Raw genomic sequence first — 16,647 nt, 5'->3', positions numbered from 1 at the left:
CCTGTCATTTGACACTTCTGCTTAAGGACACCAATTGCACCTCTGCGTTTTCATTGACCAGCCCCAGTTCTCTGCACCGTGTAATCTCCTAGCTCTCCATGCTGGTGACTCTGTACTGCAGTGCATCTGGATTCTTTCCTGGAAAACTGATTTCTAGGCAGTGATTAATTGAAAGTTATAAATAAAAGACAAGAAAGAATCAAATAAATAAAATTAAAAGCATTAGCAAGACTAAGAGTTGTTAGTTTTAGGGCTAGTCGTTTGCCAGGGCCATATTACCAGCACCTGGGACCTGCAGCAGAGGCGAGTCACTGTTACAGGCCTCACGCCTCAGGACTGCAGAGTGGTGGAGTGTAGGAGATACCTGCTGCAAGTACACGGAGCACTGAATACTCCAGATGCGTACCTTTTCCTGGCCCTGGCCCTGGCCCTGGCCTTACCTGCCTGTTCCCCATAGGGAACCTGCTGATAGGGAGGTGGCGTTTGCTGCATTAATGTGTGGGTAGCAGGCTCACTGGGAGCAAAAGATGAGCTGGGTCCGGCCTCCCAGCTCCTGGCCTGATGCCCAGAATCATTTGGGGAAAATCTTTTACTTTACTTGGAAGCTATGATTCTTAAGCCCCACAGCATAAATGTTGTTTTCTTAATGTCTAATGATTCCGAAGTGTCTGAACGTGGCCTCTGGGTCATAAAACTGCACTCAGACCCATGTGGATGGAAGTCAGTATTAGCTGAGTGCCATGAAACCATGAATATTCATGAGATCCTCTCATCAGGATGATGATTAATACCCTTAAAGCTATAAATGTCTGCACTCGTTTATGGACAATTGAGCTTGAGAGTAGTTGATTTTATTTTGTCTACATGAGAGATTAATTTTTGACATAATAGTTAACAGCAGTATTGACTTTTCTTAAAGTTTGTTTGTCAGCATAGAAATTATATCTAGCAAACAAGAGCTGACGAGTGTTTAGCTCGGGTCACACCCCAGAATTATCTCACTAACAGATATTGTTCAGACACACACGCACACACACAGAGTCACATACACACTACTTACCCTGGTATATACCCAACCAAAGTGTATGTTTAGGATGTAGGAGCTATGCAGTGGGAGAAAATGGATTGCAGAAGACTCAACCTATCTCTAAACATCTTGGTAGTATGACCTCTGGCAAATCTCTTATACTTCCCTAATTTTTGCAAAACAGGTATGGTACTGCCTCTCTTACCCATGTATCTTGATAATTAATGGGAGCCATATTCCTAGTGAGTAAATAAACTGTCAGATGCTTTAAGAGTATGATGAATATATAGCTTTGTGTACTATCTGGTATAATTATAAATTGATATCTTCATCTGTGTATTGAATTTTAATCTCGCATGGAACTTTAATTCATCCATTGTGCATTCAAATAGGTCTTCTGTTTAGGAAACAAGTTGAAGCTTCATTGAGGACACTGAGATGTCTTTAGAGTAAGATGTGTTTGTTTCTTGTTTCCTTACAGGCCAACCGAGCAATAAGTACCATTGGGTTTGTGACAGCTGCTGTTGGTGCCTTCTCCCTCCTGGGCTTGTTTTCAAAACGACAAAGACAAAAGTACTATTAACAATTGACTGAAGAGATATTGGAACCGAAGGAATTTATAAGAAAGAAAAAAAAAGACCCAGGGTGAATACTTATTTTCAATGCATCATTATTGTCCCAAATTCCAATGATGGATGGCAGGCTCTTTAATAAATCTCTTACTGACACTATCTTATCTTTGAGTCAAGGACATTTTTCCCCTACTAGCATAGATTCGCTATGGCAGCTGAACAAGAAGCAGTAGTCTTTTGAGTGAGCAGCAAAAGATCTTAACAAAATCACATCACATTTAATCTTCTACTGTAAATACTGTTTTCCTTCTCCCCGAGGGTGGCTACTTTGCCAGAGGGAGGGAGAACTGTTTATGTGTGGTTTTGAAAGCAATGTTAAGAGCCCTGAATTGTTAGGATTGACATCTAAATTCATATCCCTCTCTTTCTGTTGGAAAAGAAACTGGAAAATTCAGCGTTTTGTGAGGCAGTTTGAGGAATTCCGTTTTACATGCCCTTCAAGGGTGCAGCCCTGTCTCTCTGCACCTGTGGAGATGTGCGTAGGTGAGAAGTGGAGAGGCTATGTTGCAGCTTCAGATCCGAATCTGAAACTTACCTGGACACTACTTGCTTGTCAGGAGTATGGGAAAAGCAGGAGTAGGCTGTTATTTCTATAGAATCAAAATCTATAGAAAGAGAACTCTTATTCTTCTCTTTGGATTTTAAAGCATTTGCATCAGTTCTGACTCAAAATCGATGTTAATAACATTTCATAGGTTTGACCTTTTAACCTTGCAAAAAGATCATTAAATGTTGGCTCAGAGTCTGGCATCTAGGAAACAATATCCTATATTTTAAAAAGTTGACCACAAATCAGAAGCATCAGGATTTTATTTGTGCTTCTTTATTATGTGTTGAATTAAGCAAACACCTTCTTAATACTATTACAGTAGAAGTTTTGTAGGTGAGGAAGATTGGACTGCAGGTCTCAAAAGCATAGGATTACATCAAACATTATAACATGACTCCACAAACCACAGTACCAACCAATGGCATCTCTTTTGTAACATCATCAAAGCTGGGCATAAAATAAAAGGACCAGTAAATACTTACTGGGGAGGGTACAACGAAAGAACTAGAAATATGGTAGATAAAGTAGCTAAACAGAAGACTCAATAAAATTCTTGGGTCTATTAACTGGGTTTAGAGTTTATCCCAGGGCCAGAAATAGTCTAAAAGCAAACTGCAGAGCTAAGAATGTGAGTGTATTAGTCCCTCGGTACATATGGAATTGGTTTCAGTACCTCCTAAGGATTCTGCAAGCTGCATGTGTTCAAGTCCCTTATATAAAATGGCCTGGAATTTGCATGTAAACTACACACATCCCCCCATATAGTTTAAATCACTTTTAGATTACTTACGATCCCTCATGCAATGTAAATACCACGAAGCAGTCATTATAGTGTATTGTTTAGGAAATAAAGGCAAGGAAAAAAATTGTTCTCATTCTGTTACACACAGACAATTTACCCCCCAACATTGTGATGTGTAGCTGGGTGAATCCACTGAGGAGGACCCTGCAGGTGCACAGGGCTGGCTGGCAGACAGTAGGCGGAGCTGTGCGCTGGGGACAGGGCCGGAGGAGAGCCCCCCACCTGCCATCCTCCCCCCCCCCCCCATCAACACTGCCCCATTCTTAGGGCATCAACTCTATCCAGATAGTCCCTACGCTCAAAGTTGCTCCGCTCACCTTTCGGGAGGTGTGAGCGACTTTACCAGGGACCAAGATCCAAACACTACCCCTTTATATTTATTCCAAATCTGGATCTTTCTGCCTCTCCTGCTTTGCTTCCAAGTAATAGAAAAAAATGAGCCATTCTCTGAGTTGTCTAAGCGAGATGAGACTGGCAGCAGCATAATATGTTCTTTTCTCTCGAAGTGTGCTGAATTTTCAAAAAAGAAGAACTAAAGAGTGGAATGTGGGAGTGGCAGAATCACAATGCTGGCCAGTGGGAGAGGACTGGAATGAGGGGCCTGAATTCAGTCCTTTCTGGAGAACTCAGGGTGTTCTTGACCCTGAAGACAGCCCTGGCTTTGCTGGATGATGTCACAAATTCACCACGAAATTAAATTCTGGGTTCACTGGCACAGCACTTGTGCTGGAGGCCACAGCAGTTCTCGGGATGTCCGGCCACTGTGGCCACTCTGCAGCCGGGCAGCCTGTGTGTGTCATACTCATTGGGCTTTTCTCAGATTTGTTTTCCCCCAGAATTTTTAACGTTTCTCTGAACAGATTTTTAGCAATCAGGCATGGAGTTCAACATGATCTTATTAAAAAAAAGAAATAAAGATCATCACCTACCGCATACCTGAGAGATTGTTAGCAAAACTGGAGGAGAAAAGGTTGTACATTTATTGAAGATTTTTTTTTTTTGACAGGCAGAGTGGACAGTGAGAGAGAGAGAGACAGAGAGAAAAGTCTTCCTTTGCTGTTGGTTCACCCTCCAATGGCCGCTGCAGCCAGCGCGCTGTGGCTGGCGCACTGTGCTGATCCGAAGCCAGGAGCCAGGTACTTATCCTGGTCTCCCATGGGGTGCAGGGCCCAAGGACTTGGGCCATCCTCCACTGCACTCCCGGGCCACAGCAGAGAGCTGGCCTGGAAGAGGGGCAACCGGGACAGAATCCGGAACTAGAACCCGGTGTGCCGGCGCCGCAAGGCAGATTAGCCTATAGAGCCGCGGCGCCGGCCTATCGAAGATTTTTTTTAAAAAATTGTTTTATGCTATCTAAATACCATAGAGTATCCATTGAACCTTTTCATTCTAAAAGCCAAATTACTAAATACAGTAATGTCAGCTCAAGGAACCCGAGCTACCATATGTTTTCAGTTGACATATATTTCTTAATCATAAGCTGAAAATCTCACCTTATTTTTATCTTTAACATAGCTACTATGTTGGAAATCATCACTCAAAGACATGTGAACACAAGAAAAATGTAAACACAGAGTGTTTGTTTTTATAAGAATTTATATTTGTACTGTTGGCTTGTATAACAGTCTAAAATGCAATTTATAACTACATATTGCTAAAATGTTAAAAATGTTGTCAATCCTAAAGACCAGAATTTTAAACTCAAGAGCATCCTATATTGAAACCATATATTGCAGGCTTAGACACATAATTGGCACCCAGGGAAAGTGACTGGTTAAGTAATTGTCTTTGATCTGTTAAAGATTTGGTAAATTAGCAAAATTAGATTTATTATTACAAGGAAAGCCTAGGAGACAATTTTAAATATTCACAAGGAATAAATTTCCTCTCACAGTGAGTATGACATAGGCATTAAAGGTAAATGTGTGCAGAATGTCTTTGTAAATGCTATACCCATTTAAAATATATCTAATATTTAAAATATATCTAATACAATGGCTTGGATAATTAAAAGATCAAATAGAACTTCAGATTGCTTAGGAACCTGTGAATTGTCATGTAATGGATACTCACATAACAAGTACTTTCCTTAGTGAGCTTACTCTAATAGTCAAAGGTGAACAGTCTGAAGTTGATGTTAATTCCCATTTCTCCCTTAAAAGCTTATAAAAGAAGCAAAAAAGGGAGCTTTGTGACATTAGGTAAGTTGGGTACATAGATATCCTTCACACATCAATACAGAATGTAAGTAAGCTTGGGCCAACCTATTGGTAAAAGTTTCAAAGATCAGACATTTCACCTATTTTCTTTTCTTCTGCTGATATTCATACTATTAATTTCACTACCTTGAAATCTGTGCAGTTTAGATAGGATAATGCTATTCAATATGAATCAAGTTTATTAAAAATGATAATTTGAGAAATGCATTTTTCTCTCTTTCAATGGCAAATGATGCAGTCAAAATAAGTATATTGAGGGTCCTTTCTTGTAAGGCTGAATACATTGAAAAATGTACTTTAAATGCCCCAGTGGAGAAAGAAGAGAAATCACCAGCTGTCCACAATGTCTTAGATTTGGTGAAAAGAATTGATCCTGTTAAACATGTACGACGATAATTCTGACTACAATCTAGTCCAAAAGTGCTGCTCTGTGGTTGGGTCTCCCAAGCCGAGTTGTTTTTTTGGAACCTGTTCAGGGCTTGCATAGCCTCTGTTGATGTAGAATCCATTTTTGCCATCGCCTGAATAATCTGTCCTGTTTGTGGGAGGCCATGTAGAGTCTTCTGCCAGCTTTTTTTGCCAGGCTCTGTACTGACTTTTAGAGTGGAACCCAAATTCTTTCTTGATCAACAGCCAGAGCTCACGGTTTTGAAGAATAGCATCCTGCAAGATCAGTTGAGAAAAGCAATCAAAGCATCAGGCACGTCCCCCTGTGGGCAGGCCACCCCCTCCGCACCCTGCCTCCCCAAGCCTCGTGCTGGGACATGGTCTTTGCAGCCATCTTCTTCACTTCCTTGAAGTCTCTTCCTTCTTTCCCTTAAGAAGCAAAGGGGCACTGAGTTCGTGGAAATCTGCTGAAAGCTTACAGCCTTTTATTTCCACAGACTTCCAGCTAACTCCCGCCTTAATCATTCACTAGGAATTATTTCACTGCCTGACCAAAATTATAGCAATAATAAAATACCTAAAATCGAGAAGAAAACAAAAAGTGATTAGTTCTGCTACTTGCCACCTGTTACATAGAAGGTGTCAACTAAAGGTTTGTTGAGGGGCCGGCACTGTGGCACAGTGGGTTAACGCCCTGGCCTGAAGCGCCGGCATTCCGTATGGGTGCCAGTTCGAGTCCCGGCTGCTCCACTTCCTGTCCAGCTCTCTGCTATGGCCTGGGAAAGCAGTAGAGGATGGCCCAAGTCCTTAGGCCCCTGCACCTGCGTGGGAGACTGGCCTGGCTCCCGGCTTCAGATCGGCAAAGCTCCAGCCGTTGCGGCCATCTTGGGAGTGAACCAGCGGATGGAAGACCTCTCTCTCTCTGCCTCTCCTCTCTCTGTGTAACTCTGACTTTCAAATAAATACACAAATAAATCTTAAAAAAAAAAAGTTTGTTGAATGACTGGATGAACCCTAGCAACCAAGTGGTTTTCATTTGAAGTTTTCTGAGTTCTCTTTCCTTTGGCCACATGTTGAGTCCAGTTCCTGCACGTTAATAATACTAGCATTTTGCATTTGGCTTTGTTTACACTAGACTTTCTGTCAGTGACAATTTTGTATAATGATAGCCTTTCTAAAATATTTTATTTTCTGGTGGTGAGAACACTGCTGTGGTTTTTTTGATCATCGGTATCACTGTAGAGTGTTTCTTCTAAATACAAAGATCTGTAGAAAAGTTAGTCATATTTAGCCAGTGTAGTTAATTCTATAACGAAAATCTTCATGTGTGTTTTCTTTCTCCTTTTAGGTTATTTTTAAAAATGTATTCTCAAAAATGGAATTTCTGATTTAAAGAGTAAAGAAAGTTTAGCACTTACTTATATGTGATTTTTAAAAACTTGATAGCTTATTTTTTGAGATAATATAAATTTAATTTAAGTGAAAGGCTTAATGACTACTGAAGAGTTCAACAAATAAAAAGACCATAGTGTGAATGGAAAATAAGTAAAGATTATAAACAATAATCAAATGATAAGACATTCAACTTCACTCATATAAGGTAAATTTTAAAATAGTCCCCTAATCATTAATACTATTATAGTATATTAGATATTTTTATACATGCAAATATATGTATATACATATATACAACATATTTTTAAAAATGTGGTTGGTCCCTTTTTCCAAGGGACTTACTTCTATTATATGAATCTTTTTTTTTTTTTTTCAGCTATCCCCTTTAAAACCAGCAACTGGGAGTTTTCCTAGGTGTGTGAAGTCCTGTGGTGATACTGAGCAGATGAGAAATGCTCCAGGGGAAGACCTTAAAGGGCAGAAATTGATGAGAATAAGCAGTGGCTTCCCTTCTCTCTTAATTAGGGAAGCCTCCCAAAGGCAGTTTTTCATTCTAAAAGGTGTCATTGAATTTTAGAGTTGGAGATCACCTGGTCTCACCTCCCCTAGATTACTTAGAATATTAGAAAAGTACAACACAAAGTTTTCATGTGATGCAAGATTAGAGTTTAATTTCTCGTTTTGTATTTATGCAGAAGATACAAGTAGCATTCTATTCAAGTTTCAAAGAATTGTAAATCATTCTCCAAAAAATACCAACCAAAGGGAACACGTGCACTTTTTATAAACCCTGTCTAACTATCATTTGCGGGACCAAAGTGATTGCTCTAAAAACAAAACGAGCACTGTTGAGAATGCAAAGCTTTCTTTATCTTCCCAGAACAATTATCAGAATCGTACAGAAATTGCTTTACCTCCACAAAGAAGGCCACACAGAATTGGGTAAGGGCTGCCACCAAAATCAAAACCCTCCAAGAAGTTATGGTCGGAATGAACTGTTGAGAAGCAAGACCCGCATTATACTTTATCATCTGCTTTGATAAAAACATACAAAGCAAAATATACTTGGAATTCATTTTCTTTTCAAAAAAACTGATAGATAGATAGATAGATAGATAGATAGATAGATAGATATAATCTCCCAGGGAACAGAGGTGCAAGTGATTGAGATTAGGTTCATTATTTATTTTAACAAATGTACTTAAGCTCCAACTCTTAAGACTTTCTGAAAATCTCACCCACTCACCCTACTGCTTTTTAGAGGTTGAGGGCCACTAGTTGACCACAAATACACTCACTTAATAAGTATGAGAACCACAACTTCACGTGACTGCATCCGTAGCAAAAGGGTGGTCACAGAGCCCTTTTTCTGACCTTGCAGAATAGAATTTGGCTGGACAGTGAGGTGTGGGACTGAGCTCCTATAGGGACCAAAACCATAGGCCCTCCGCAGGGTCTAAGGCCCCCTCTAAATTCCCATCCATGTCTTGATATGGGTTGTTTCCAAGTTTGCCTCCCAAGGGGGAGGCTGCCTTAATCAGGGTTGTGCAATATAGCACATTGGATAGAGGTGGTGTTGGGAGAAGTGGGGTCGGGTCCTAGAGGAGGGCTTGCACTTCACCCTGTTCTGGGAGGGCTCTTCTCCAGCTCTTGGCCTGGAAGGCACCTGACTTGGAATTGCTTCCCTCTCGGTCTCTGATCTGCTTGAGAGCAGTGGCTGCGTCTTACTCATCTTTGTAATCCTAGTGCCAAGCACACTCTGGAGCTCCATAATATTCAGCAAAGGAATGGATGGTTTGGATTTTATTTACCAAGAGCTTCTCTCTCCATGTCCTTGTGCTCCCTCAGACAGTTTTCCTGCCATCACTTAATCAGTCTCAAATATCTTGCAGATAAACCCTCAGTAATTCCCTGTTGCTCTTGGCATCATATGTTACTGGCTGTCTTGTTCCATCCATGCTTTCGTTTGGTCTGCATCCTTGCCCCTCATTCCCTCATAGTCCACAGGACACTGCTTCAGTTTTTGCCCATCTTCTGGACCCCCTTGCTTTTGCTCTTTATCTCCAATATCCTATGTATTTTTTTGCATTTGCAAGACAAGAGCAGTGCTTTCAACCCTCTCAGCACTCAGGCAGTCCTCCCACTTTGGAAATCCTTGTCGCTTCCTTAGCAACATGTGGTCTATCTGTCTGGTTCCAGATCAGGTTGCATCTCTTCTCTGAAGCTGTCCATGACAGCCACAACCCACAGTGAGAAGTCCTCCTTCCTGTGTCCTTCCCAATTACACCTGTACACACTCTATTAAGCATGAATGCCTCAGGTGGCCACGTCATCGATACTGAAGTGGGGACACATCTTCACAGCAAAACGATAGCTGGCAGGTCAGGAGCCAATCTTCCGTTTTTCTTTATTTGCTTCACAACATTGAGTCCAGGAAAGAGTCTGATAAACTCTTTGTGAATTTACTGTTAACTCAGTATACCCTGGATCAAATGGCGTCCACTAATGTAAAGCTCCATACATCCGGGGCTGGCGCTGTGGAGTAGCAGGTTAAGCCTTCGCCTGAAATGCAGATATCCCATATGGATATTGTTTGAAACCTGGCTGCTCCACTTCTGATTCAGCTCCCTGCTAATGTACCTTGGAAAACAGAAGATGGCCCAAGTGCTTGGGCCCCTGCACCTGTGTGGGAGACCCAGAAGAAGCTATTGACTCTGGCCGTTGTGACCATTTGAGGAGTGAACCAGCAGATGGTAGACCTCTCTCTCTCTCTCTCTCTCTCTCTCTCTCTCTCTCTCCTTCTGCCTCTTGGTAACTCTGCCTTTCAAATAAATATTTCTCTAAAAAAACCTCCATACACTCAATGTCTGATAGAACATAATTGGCCTAAAAATCTACATTTTCTCTCCCTTCACAACTATGTTATAAAGGATTCCTACTGTATGTTAAAAATAAATAAACTAGGATAGTTAGAGTTATTATATCAGTGCATTAGTTTTATTGGATTTGTAAAATACAGTGGAATAAAAATATCCAAACATAACACTTCAGGTGTGAAAGAGATAGACACAATTGATAACACTAATACTTGTAATACAAAATATATGTGAGATACCTAATGTTATTTGCTTTTCTAATAAGGAGAAATAGCCTCACAATATTTAATATCCATAGAGAATATGGTAATAATTGGCTAGCAAATTACAATGCAAATATGGTCCAGGGAGCATATGAATCATGCCACATGTGCAAATAAGTAGCACTTACTTCCATTCCATGGTATATATCTTGAAAATTGGAAAACATGATGAAGATTGTGAGGCCCAATGCAGATATCAGCAGAAATGAAAATATATCTGAAGAAATACCAAACATTTTTAGATGTTAAAAGAATGTTTCATATAATTTGACACATACTGCAGAACCAATTATCTCTGTTGTACAAATACCAGATATATCTTCAGATGTTTGGATATATCCTCATGTGTTTTAAAATATGTTCTAATGCTTATAAGATAAAGATAATATCTTAAAATATTTCCTGTTATCTGTGTGTAGAAGACTGTTCATCAACTACAGTAACTACCTTAAAGGATTTATCTGAGGATTCCTGGGGCTGGGGACATGCTTCAGTGACCTGCTCATCTAAGCAGTCCTCAGAGAGGTCCTGGTACATCATCACCACATGGCTGGGGAGCCATGTGTATGTGGGGGTTGGAGAGTCAGCTCTCCTGGCGGCAGCTCTCTTCTCTATGAAGTCCAAGGATCTTCAGGTGACCTTCAAGGCCTTTCACAATCTGGCCCGTCAGCCGTGTTACACAGATCTCTGCCTTATGTGGAATTGACAAGTTAAACCTCCATGCCTTCCGCCTTCCACCAAGGCCTGACACCTCCCAACTGCTATTCTTGTATTCACAAAATGCCTATGTAGATGCTGCTCTTCCTGTCAAATCATACCGCAGACTTTCTCAACATCAAGAGCCCAGTCCAAGTCTCATTTTCTTTTCAAAAACCCTTTCATCACCCCTTAGGAGCTTAAATTTCACATGGTTTGTGGGATTACTTAAGAAAGGTCATCGATGGAGTGGGCGCTGTGGTGCAGTAGGTTAATCTTCCGCCTGTGACGCCAGCATCCCATATGGGCACTAGTTCTAGTCCGAGATGCTCCTCTTCCAATCCAGCTCTCTGCTGTGGCCTGGGAAAGCAGTGGAGGATGGCCCAAGTGCTTGGGCCCCTGCATCAACGTGGGAGACAGGGAAGAAACTCCTGTCTCCTAGCTTCGGATCAGCACAGCTCCGGCCATTGCGGCCATTTGGGGAGTAAACCAGCAGAAGGAAGACCTTTCTTTCTGTCTCTCTCAATGTCTGTAACTCTACCTCTCAAATAAATAAGTAAAATCTTTAAAAAACACAGAAAGAAAGCTCATGGGAAAAAATGGAATTAAAATATGTTTATTTTGCAAAACTATTTTGAAGTTCTTGCGTAGTTTCTTTATGATATGTATTTTCTTTGAACTTTTTAAAGATGCCTCTGCTTTGTATGGTCTCAATGTGTCTATCTGGGTCCAGCGTTGTGGTATAGCAGATTAAGCTTAAGCAAGTTGAACAGGTTGAGATAGAGATAGTGATAGAGATAGAGACATGGATGATGGAGATAGAGAGACAGAGAGCAAGAGAGAGAGAGAGAGAGAGAGAGAGCACTCCATCTACTGCTCCATTCCCCAGATGCCTGCAATAGGCAGGACTCAACCCAGGTTTCCCATGTGGTTGGCAGGAAGCCAATTACTTTAATTCCATAAATTTGTCATTTCTTCTAGAGTATAAAATTTGTTGGACACATATACCTTGTTAAGATTAAATCGTGATAGGGCTGGGTTGTGGCGCTTTAGGTTATGCAGCCACTTAACTATGTCAACATCCTAGAGTCCTGCCTCCTCCACTTCAGATCTGTCTCCCTACTAATGTTCTTGGGAAAGCAGCAGGAGATGGCCCGAGTGCTTGGACCCCTGTCACCAATGTGGACCTAGATAAGGTTCAAGACTCTTGGCTTTTGTCAAGCATGGATCAGGCCATTGCTGTCATTTGGAGAGTGAACCAGCAGATGAAAGATGTCTCTCCCTCTCTCCCTCACTCCCTCTCTCCCTCTCTCTCCTCTGCCTCTGTAATTCTGCCTTTCACCTAAATAAATGAATTTTTTTTAAAAAAAAGATTAAACCATGAAGAAATAGAATACTTAAACACACCAAAAATGAGTAACAGTATTAACCAGGAATAAAAAGTCTCCCATCAAAGAAAAGCCTAGGAACAGCTGGTTTCACTGATGAATTCTAACAAACATTTAAAGAATGTCTTCTTAAATAATTCCAAAAAAATGCAAGAGGAGAGAATTCTTCCCAATTCATTCTTTTTTAAAAAAAATATTTATTTATTTGAAAGGCAGAATTATGGAGAGGCATAGGCAGAAAGAGAGAGAGAGAAAGAGAGAGATAGGTCGGTCTTCCATCTGCTAGTTCATTCAAAAAATGGCCAAAACAGCCAGAGCTGAGCCAATCTGAAGCCAGGAGCCAGGAGTTTTTTCTGGGTCTCCCATGTGGGTGCAGGGGCCCAAGGACTTGTTCTACTGCTTTCCCAGGCCATAGCAGAGAGCTAGATCAGAAGTGGAGCAGGACTTGAACCAGCGCCCATAGGGGTTGCCTGCTCAGCAGATGGTGGCTTTACCAGATACGCCACAGCTCCAGCCCCCCGAATCATTCTATGAAACTAGTATTACCCTAATACCAGACAAGAACACATACACAAAGGAAAGTTACAGACTAGTGTCCTTGATGAACTTAGATGCAAGAATCTCAACAAAATACTAGCAAACCAAATCCAATAACATTAAAAATATCACCATGATCAAATGATCATGGGACACAAAGTCAGTTCAGCATATGCAAGTCAGTAAATGTGATTCACAGGAGGATAGAGGATTTCTCTGTCTCTGTCTCTGCCTTTCAAATAAATAAATCAATGCTCCTGATTAATAGGTATTTTCTTTGCATGATACAGCATACTTTGCACCAATACTCAATATCATATTTTTGAGTAAAATATATCAGAAATACTGTTATTAAGGAATAGAGCACTTTGTGCCACCACATTATCATTTAACTTTGTCCTAGAAACTGAATTATACGCTAAAATAGAAAATATGAAAAAGCATTTTAGCTATGACAAAGGAAAAGCATTATTACTTGCAGATGATAACAGTTATCTTTCTAAAACACTCAAGACTCAAGGGCTAATCACAAAGTTCAGAAAGGGTTCAGAATAGGGAATAAATGTAAAAATGTTCATGTATTATTGATAACTAATTAGAAAAAATAATAGGAAAAAGTAATTTGCAATAGAAGCAAAAATTATAAAATACATAGGATTAATTTCTTAAATATTTGTGAAGGTTCCATAATGGAGAAAACTGCAAATATTTACTAGGAGGCAAAAAAGAAGCATGACATTCTTCTAAAGGCAGACTATAAAATCTTCCCCAAATATCAAAGCCCCAAAGGAGAGTTTTTAAAATTCAACTTATTCTGAAAAAAAAAAAAAACAGAAAAGTGAGAAAATTTGAAAAATGAAGAGTAATGAGGATGCAATACTCTTGTCACTTATTAAATGAAATTTATTTAAAAGCTATAATTTTAAAATTATAATGATAGCTCATAAGTGGGCTGGTATATCAATGAAACATAAAAATAATCAGGAATCAAATAAATATATAACGTGTATACACATAACATATAAACTTATAATAAATGATAAAAATGATGTATGTAAGAAAATAATAAAAATGTGAATATAAGTATGATAAATTTTGCAGTATGTTCACTTGGGGAATGAATGAATGAAAGCAATATTAAAAATAAAAAAATGGGAAAGCTGGCTGACTAGATGTATATCCCTTACCACAAAATTACATTAGATTTTAAAAGATTTAAAAGAAACTTAAATAGTAAGTAATATTATATATTTATATATATAAGTATTATATATATACAAGTATTATATATATTTATTTATAATTTATAATACTTGTATATATAATATATATTATATATAAATATACATATTTATATATAATACTTGTATATATGAATATATATTATTTTATATATTTATAGTATATAATATATTTATATGTGTGTTTATATATTTATATATAATATATAATGTATATATAATATATATATAAAGGCAATGAGAAATAATATATAATATATATAAAGGCAATGAGAAAGAATCAAAAAGGAATAAATCACTCACACAAATAAATACATAAAAATAGTAATCCATTAGAAATATTAGATTTATAAGTGTAAATAGACAATTCACAGAAGAAATGGCGAAGAATATGAAAATATGTTTACCCTCCCTGGTGGTCAGAGAAATGTAAATTTAAACCAAATGAGGTACTATTTTTAAAAGATCTCACTAGATGCAATATTTTTACTTTTTTTTTTGCTTGATACCCCACGTAGGATATGCTGTTATGAAGTAAACCCTCTCCAAACAACTGATAGTAATAAAAGGCTGCATAAACCTTCTAGAAAATAATTGAAATTGTGTATCCAAAGCTTCAGTATTTTTTTTTCTGATTCTTTGCCTAACGGTGTTGATTGTTGTTATGGAGGTTTTGTGTTGTTTTGTTTTTTGTTTAGGTTTTGTCTTTACCCTACTTAAAGAATATAATGTGGAAGTAAATAAGAAGTTTTGAGCATCTGTTTTAAGTACTAGGCCTTTTCTGTACATTGTGCTAGGCCTTTTATATAAATTGTTTCAATTAGTTCTCCCCACAGCACTGGGAGGTATGCAGCACTCCCAGAGACAGAAAAAAATATATGGAAAAAAATAACATTTATATACTCACAGTTTGTATAGATGGGTTTTCGAAACGGCTTTCCCTTTGAAAAGATGAAAGCTACAGTGATGCAGTTGAGCGTGGTGATGGGCCACAATGTGGTACTCTCAAAACTCAGAATGGAGCCGGGAGTCAGGGTTGCATTTCCAGGCCAGTTTCTTTCCGAACTCCCATTTATTGAGAAATTACTTTGGTTAGCCAGAAAGCACTCACTACAAAAGAATCACCAGTATTTAGGAGACGAATTACTCCAAAGGACTTCAGCTTTCAACCCATCTGAGCCAATAACGAACAAGACACATTTTGGCCACTGTTGCAATGACAAAGCAGAAATAAAATTCAAAGTTCAAATTGTTCTTTGCCTAGCGGTTGGTCCATTTAGAGCAAGCAATCTGTCCTGACAGGGTTTGGGTGACAATTTCTCTAGAATTCCTTTCGATGTGAAATATGGAGGCACCATGTGAAATGAATGCACATGTCTGTGTGGTTTTCTCTGGCCGGGGTTAATGTACCTTCCACACTTGTATTCCGAGTTTGAATCTCCCCATTTCAATCTGCTATCCTCATACAGCCAAAGAATCTCCCTAAAGATCTGCCCACGACACTCCTTTTTATGGGGTGTTCATGACCTCACTTCACTGATAAATGAAGCGCAAGGTTTTCAGACTGGCCTACAACACCTTCGCTTTCTAGTCTTAGCTTACCTCTCTGGCCTTAGCTTTCACCAGTCCACCCATGCTCCCTATGCTGATAACATACAGGATTACACCCTGTCGCCCAAATGCCACAGCTTGAACACTTGCTGCTTTGGACATGGTATTCCCTGTGTCTGAGATAATATTCACTCTTCACTTATCATTGTATCTGAAATATCTGTACTTTCACTGGGAAATGAAACTGGTACACCATTGTTCCCTCTTGTGCAGCATTTAGCTCACTGTTCTTGCAATTATTTATTGATGCTTTTTTTTTGGTTTTGTCTTTTTGTTTTACTCAAATTTACAACACATCATTGACATCTAGCATAGTGAGGTCATATAACATTTTCTCAGAAAAGTAGTTGTTTAATATCTTAGCTTTTCCAATTCCACGTTTTTCTCATTTCTTTTTCAATAATCAAACCCACCAATTAGTTTCCATCAGCTTTCTTGTTCAGCATGGAACTTTTAAATAACTGATAACTGTTTGAATTCATTAATTCTTATTATCTTGAGCTTCCTGATTGCAAGATAAGTACTTTCCATATAGTATATGTGCAGTCAATGTTTGCTGAATGAGGCAATCAGTTTATCGCAAAGCCTTATCACACAAAGAGGGATGAACAGACTAAACAGTTTGAATTACAGAGTTTAAATTGCAAAGTATGTAGGCCAGGACAATTCTATTACAGGAAAGACAGTGGAGACCTAAGATAGAGCAGCTAGTTAGTGACACAGGCAAGCTACACAGAGCCCCTCATTTCCTGTCCACTTCTTTCTGGCTACACCATGCTGTCCTCTAGATTCATAGTGTACAGTATATGCACTCCAATTTTTGGGGAAAAATCTAGTTTTGAAACTAAATTGGGCGGGGCAAGATGGCGGAATAGGGAGGGAGCACATTGATAGTCCGGGAAAAGATAGTTCAATAAAAGTTGAGATTCTGTAGTTTCGGGGAAAAGTTAGTGAATAAATACTGCAGAGGAAACTCTTCCAGAACTAGTGAGACAAGGTGGACCTGTGAAGAGGGTGCGGACA

At 39.1% G+C, this 16,647-nt stretch overlaps 2 protein-coding genes across 11 annotated transcripts in view; one reads left to right on the top strand and one right to left on the bottom strand.

The window, feature by feature from the left end:
* PLAAT1 (phospholipase A and acyltransferase 1) overlaps positions 1-1,758 on the top strand; it is a 28,040-nt gene extending 26,282 nt beyond the window's left edge. For all 5 annotated transcript variants that reach the window (XM_051818913.2, XM_051818914.2, XM_051818916.2 and 2 more), the window contains one exon: positions 1,509-1,758. In XM_051818913.2, the coding sequence (XP_051674873.1) occupies positions 1,509-1,610 (102 nt within the window). In that variant the 3' untranslated portion in view covers positions 1,611-1,758. The remainder of the gene's footprint in view (positions 1-1,508) is intronic.
* Positions 1,759-4,589: 2,831 nt separating this feature from the next.
* ATP13A5 (ATPase 13A5) overlaps positions 4,590-16,647 on the bottom strand; it is a 127,071-nt gene continuing 115,013 nt past the window's right edge. For 2 of the 6 annotated variants that reach the window (XM_051818912.2, XM_070072356.1), the window contains exons 27-30: positions 14,921-15,123; positions 10,280-10,368; positions 7,927-8,007; positions 4,590-5,893 (exon numbers count right to left, since the gene is read on the bottom strand). In XM_051818912.2, coding sequence (XP_051674872.2) covers positions 5,633-5,893; positions 7,927-8,007; positions 10,280-10,368; positions 14,921-15,123 — 634 coding nt within the window. In that variant the 3' untranslated portion in view covers positions 4,590-5,632. Of the gene's footprint in view, positions 5,894-7,926; positions 8,008-8,031; positions 9,575-10,279; positions 10,369-14,920; positions 15,124-16,647 lie in introns of those variants that run through there. The other 4 variants (XM_070072357.1, XM_070072359.1, XM_070072360.1 and 1 more) reach the window with 4 other exon arrangements.

Source organism: Oryctolagus cuniculus, chromosome 4 (assembly GCF_964237555.1).
Source record: "Oryctolagus cuniculus chromosome 4, mOryCun1.1, whole genome shotgun sequence".
Taxonomy (NCBI): Eukaryota; Metazoa; Chordata; class Mammalia; order Lagomorpha; family Leporidae; genus Oryctolagus; species Oryctolagus cuniculus.
This window is presented reverse-complemented; position numbering and strand designations above follow the sequence as displayed.